Raw genomic sequence first — 5445 nt, 5'->3', positions numbered from 1 at the left:
CTAAAAAAGATAACATTGTCTATATTAGTACACCTTTATTTAGACACCTGATGGTGAACAGTAAATGATGAAAATCTTACTTTTGCAAAGCCATCTCCTTCTGCTGATACAGTTCATTCAGAATCTCTACTTTCTGCCTCAGGGTTCTGCACTCATCTTCCAGTCCATCTTTGGCAGATTGCAGTAAGTAGCGGTCATCTTCCAATTTCTTTATCTGGTCTGTAAAGGGTAAAACATTTGAGCTCTACATGTGTGCACAAGAACTTGGGAACTTGGTTGGGGGTTTGGTGCTGAGAGGAGTGAGAAGTATGAAAGCGGGAAACCACTCTTTATCTATCTAATGCAATTTTGGATCTTACCAACACATAGCAATTTCTTCTCAAGAAGTAACCTACCTTCCAGGTTACATTTAGTGGACATGGAGGCTCTTAGCTTAAGTTGTAAACATTTTAGATCCTCTTCAACTACCGATATTGCAGTGTGTGTCTAAATATTACAGAAGAGAGAAGTATTCATATAAGTGAGACATGGTAAAAGCATTCACAGGCACTTATGGGACTCTAAAAAAGGACTATACCCGACAGACATCCATCATCTGCTTAATTTGATTTTTCATCTTCTCATTCCGGTCACCTAAAAAACAAAAGACTTTCATTGCTTTTTCTTCCCTTGCATTTTAAATCTGTATTTTCTTGATTTATGCAAAACTAAACAATTGTCATGTTCAAACATTTAAAGAACCAAAAAAAAAAAATAGAATAGGATTAGACTGACTTTTTAGAGAACTGCAAACCTAGATCCAAAAAGTGAATTACCATTTGCACAATAAACATGTTATACAGGCCATTCTTGAGCAAGAAGAAACATGTGAGATAAAGCTCTGTCTTCTATCTCGGATCTATCTCCACCTGGGCTTAGTAAGTGTCTCATTCAGAAAGATTCCCTCCTATTCTCTTCCAGAATCTGCTATCAGGTGTGGTTTAAAACGCTGACTATGTAAGCAATATCCAACTTGAGAGACAACATCTGAAACACTTTCCTCATCAGTAAACACTACTACCCTATAGCTTCCACTCTCATGGCCTTGGTTTCTGGATCCAACCACCTCAGTACTCTTTAAACCAGTTGTGCTTTTCTCTCACAGCCTTAGTTTATGCCTCCAATCACCTCAGTACTCTTAAAACCAGTGGTGGGCCTTAAAACCAAACAGCACCTGAGATGACGAGTTTTAAAATGTTATCTCCATTCAATTGAGAAATGCAGTTTCTATTACTGTATATGTTCAATACTTAAAGTTGTGAGATATGACCAGTGCAGCTCCCGTGCACCCTTCTAGTCTCAAGGAGATGTAAAAACAAAGTCAGTGTTCCTTGCATGCTCATTGCTACGCCATACCCTAGCAATCCACCTCTGCCCAATGCAAATAGACATATACACAAATCCAGTGATATGTGTTAACATCTCTAAAGCTTAAGAGGAAATGCAACCAGATGAAAAGTAGCATTAGTGTACTTAAAGATAGGAAGGGAAAAGGGGTCCATCCTCCTTGAGACTGATTTTACCTGCCACTTCTCCATTTGCTAAATCATCTGAATCATTTCCTCCTTTATTTTGACCCTCAGATTCAGATTCACACCGCAATTGATTCAACTGTGTAATGCAATTAGTCAAAGCCTAGAAAAGAAGCAAAAGGGCATTAAGAGTCTTTCCATTTTAGTTCAATGGATTTCATGATAATTCACAAGAATTAAGCTTGTATTCATGAGAATGTACTTACATTAATATTGTCATCCTTGTGAGTAAGAGCTACTTCCAAATCTTTCTGAGACTTCTCAAATGATTTGATTTGCTCACTGAGCTGGGCATGTAATTTACTCCAGTCGTCAATTTCCTGCTGCAACTGAAAAGTTAAACCAGGATTCCCACAGGTTAGGGCTTTTGCACTGGGGACAAGACCAAGTGAATGAGACAGGGAGGTAAGGAGCCATGCCTCTCCTTAGCCTATCACTATGGGGTAAGACCTTGGTTAAATGGGAAGAGAAAGTGACCCAAATCCTCAGAGCTATAGTGAGAACATCAGAGCTGAAAAGGAAATTGATCTCGTTTATTGCATCCTCCAGTAAATTATAGCCAATTCAAATAATTCACTTCCAGAAGGAACTGAAGGGCTCATTCTACTATCTCTCAAGTCTAGACTCCTGATCATGTAATCTTCCCTTGGCTAGTGAAGCAGTAACTACTAAAAGGAGGGTGATAAAATATCTAATTCTTAGGTCTAAAAAGTCAATCTATTACCCACTTAAGGCTACTCAAGTTAATAGTAATTGGTGTTTGACAAAACAAGACTAAATACTCTGATGGGCAAAATAAATTGTACAGAACAGAAAATCCAGAACAGACAGAAAGTGTATACCTATACTCAATTTTGGAAGTATAGTTTAAACTGTATATCTAAGAACAGAATCCTGCATGTACATTACCTTAAAACTAGATCTGAAAAAAGGTATTCATGTGTTATGATACTGGATTCTCTATTTTACATGATCCGGGCATGTACTTTCCTTTACCTGCTCTTTTTTCTTCTTAAGCCTAACATTTTCTTCTTGAACCCGATGGTATTCAGACTTCACTTTCTCTTCACTAAGCTTAGCTTCATTAAGTGCAATTTGAACCTAATGCAAAACACTCCTATTAGTGAATTAATTGAAAAGAAAACCAAAAAAAAAGTTATTTTCCCAAACCAACATCACTTAGTTTTCATTTTTTGCACATTTTAGCACGTATCAAATTTTTGCTCCTCAATAAAACTATGATATAGTTTTAATGTCCTGCAGGAATTATAGTCAGCTTTACCTCTGAAAATTCTGAAGCATTCATGGAAATAACATCTTTTAACTTCTCTATAGATTTCTTGTTTTCTGATATCTGCCATGTAAAAACAGAACACAAAATGCATATAAGGATTTCAGTAGAAACACTGGGATATACACTAAAAAGAGGAAACATCAATGAAGTAAATCTCAGAGCCATCCTTTGTTTCAGGTAAAAGCAGGTTTTTCAGTTTAGCCCTAGGCAAAAATCAAGAACTTAAAGAGGTAAATGAAAATAATCAAAGGCGTAAATATTTCATGGAATACACAACCTTCCTTGTTAGAATAAAATGTGGTAGGTGGCAAGACTAAAAGATGAAAGAAAAGAAACTGAGAAAACTTTCAAGTTAACCAGTTCAAATCAATGTGTTTTTTTTTTCCCCTTGGGGCAAGAGAGAAAAAAAAATCCCCAAGGTACTTTAAAAATTTTCTTGCCTAAATTAAAAAATGGTAGAATTGGAGTGAGAATAGACAGATCATGCATATACAAGAATTCCAAATGATTTATGAAGATCCTGGCTCCTCAAGGGGATGGAGTGTAATCCTTCACTTTTTAACTGTGGGCTGTGTTACTAACTTCCTTCCAAAGAGTACAATAACGCAAAAGGTAGAAAAAAAAAAAAAAAGCAATTTTACAGTGAAGAAACCTGGCAATACTAAGCTCAGTCAGGCCATCAAGATTAATAGGATGTGGGATTTATGGGAACCCTCTTTACTATCTTTGCAATTTTTATGTCATTCTGAAACTCTTCTATTAATAAAGTAAAATGCTTATAGTGAAAAAAAACTTTGCAAAACAAAACAAAACAAAGGACTGTTCAACTGGGTTGTGGTTTCTTAATTGCTCCACATGTTTTGGAGGGCAGAGCCAAGCAATCAACAATTACCTAGGGTTGAGAACCAAAATACTTCCTAGGCCCATAAGAGTAACTTCTTGTGTAAGTACTTAAAATCCCACAAAAACGGACAGAAGTAGTTCAACTTCCCTGACTCACACTCTTACTTCACAGAACACTATGGAAAAATAAAAAGTTCAAATCCATCTACAGAGTTCAAAAACAAAATTATTAGTAACACTTAGCAGCAAAACTCTTACCAAATCCTGATTCTTGACATTCTGTTCTCTCTCAGATTCTAACATAACACGAAGATTTTTAGCTGTGTCACCCAGAATTTCATTATTTTTTTCAAGTGTCTTGATTTTATCCTACAAAAAAGATGTTAAGTTTAGTTATATTCATTAATTTTTACTTTTGTTTTAAAATGTAATCCCCAAAAGAAGTTTTTACCTTAAATTTAATTGCTTCATCAGAGAGAATCATATTTTGTTTCCTGGTTTCTTGAACATGTTTATTTGATTCCTTGATCTGCAAAAAATAAAGCATTCAGAATCCAGAAATACAAAGTATTGTGCTATTGGAATTTACTTTGGAGTGACTGACCTCTTATAGAAGAAAACAGTACTTTACACACATGATTGATTAAGCTCTGGATTGTTTATAGGAATTAATGGAATAATAAATATTATTTTAAAATACCATAGTAACTGAACAATAAGACAGGTGAAAATAATTCAAGCTGGGACCAGGGGAAAAAAAAAGAATAATTATACCTTCTGTTCATAATTTGACAATTTCTGTACAAGTTCTGTATTTTCTTTCCTAATAATCTTCAACTTCTCAGAAATCTGCTGTTCAGTGACTGAAAAAAGAAAATATATAAGGTTATTATGATCACTAAATGAAACTGAATGACCCAATGTATCGGCAGAAAGACATGTTATCTGGCACTATGAGGAAAAAGGACTTCTTGACATAACTATTATGGTTTTGAAATGTGATATGGTTTGGATTGTGTCCCCACCAAATCTCAAGTCAAATTATAGTCCCCAGTGTTGCAGGTGGGGCCTGGTGGGAGGTGATTGGATCATAGGGGTGATTTCTCATGAGTGGTTTATCACCATCCCTGTGGTGCTGTTCTTGTGACAGTGACTGAGTTCTTGTGGAGTCAGGTTGTTTAAAAGTGTGCAGCATCTCCCCGCTCACTCTCTGTTGCTCCTGCTTCTGCCATGTAAGACGGCCTGCTCTTGCTTTACCTCCTGCTATGGGTGATATCTCTCCGAGGCCTCCCCAGAAGCAGATGCCACTATGCTTCCTGTATAGCCTGCAGAATTATGAGCTAATTAAACCTCTTTCTCATAAATTACTCAGTCTCAGGTATTTCTTTTTTTGAGACAGGGTCTCGGTCTATTGCCCAGGCTGGAGTTCAGTGGCACAATCTCAGCTCACTGCAAACTCCACCTCCCAAGCTCAAGCAATTCTCCTGTCTCAGCCTCCCAAGTACCTGAGACCACAGGTGCTTGCCACCACACCTGGCTAATTTTTGTATTTTTTAAAATAGAGATGAGTTTCTCCATGTTGTCCAGGCTGGTCTCAAACTCCTGAGCCGAAGCAATCCTCCTGCCCTGGCCTCCCAAAGTGTTGGGATTACAGGCATGAGCCATCACACCTGGCCTTGGGTATTTCTTTACAGCAGTGTGAGAACAGATTAATACAAAAAGCAATCTTCTAATAGG

At 36.9% G+C, this 5445-nt stretch overlaps 1 protein-coding gene across 1 annotated transcript in view; it reads right to left on the bottom strand.

Moving 5' to 3' along the window:
* The window catches only part of LOC116546849 (transport and Golgi organization protein 1 homolog), a gene marked incomplete at its 3' end in the record, with an annotated part of 11089 nt that extends 6497 nt beyond the window's left edge, over positions 1-4592 (bottom strand). The window contains exons 1-10 of the mRNA XM_032272983.1: positions 4483-4592; positions 4160-4237; positions 3967-4077; positions 2854-2925; positions 2568-2672; positions 1778-1900; positions 1563-1674; positions 578-633; positions 396-486; positions 81-219 (exon numbers count right to left, since the gene is read on the bottom strand). Of these exons, the coding sequence (XP_032128874.1) occupies positions 81-219; positions 396-486; positions 578-633; positions 1563-1674; positions 1778-1900; positions 2568-2672; positions 2854-2925; positions 3967-4077; positions 4160-4192 (842 nt within the window). The remainder of the gene's footprint in view (positions 1-80; positions 220-395; positions 487-577; positions 634-1562; positions 1675-1777; positions 1901-2567; positions 2673-2853; positions 2926-3966; positions 4078-4159; positions 4238-4482) is intronic.
* Between the last annotated feature and the right edge of the window lie 853 nt (positions 4593-5445).

The sequence above is a fragment of the Sapajus apella genome, unplaced genomic scaffold (genome assembly GCF_009761245.1).
Source record: "Sapajus apella isolate SASKATOON/1434 unplaced genomic scaffold, GSC_monkey_1.0 scaffold1522, whole genome shotgun sequence".
Classification (NCBI taxonomy): Eukaryota; Metazoa; Chordata; class Mammalia; order Primates; family Cebidae; genus Sapajus; species Sapajus apella.
This window is presented reverse-complemented; position numbering and strand designations above follow the sequence as displayed.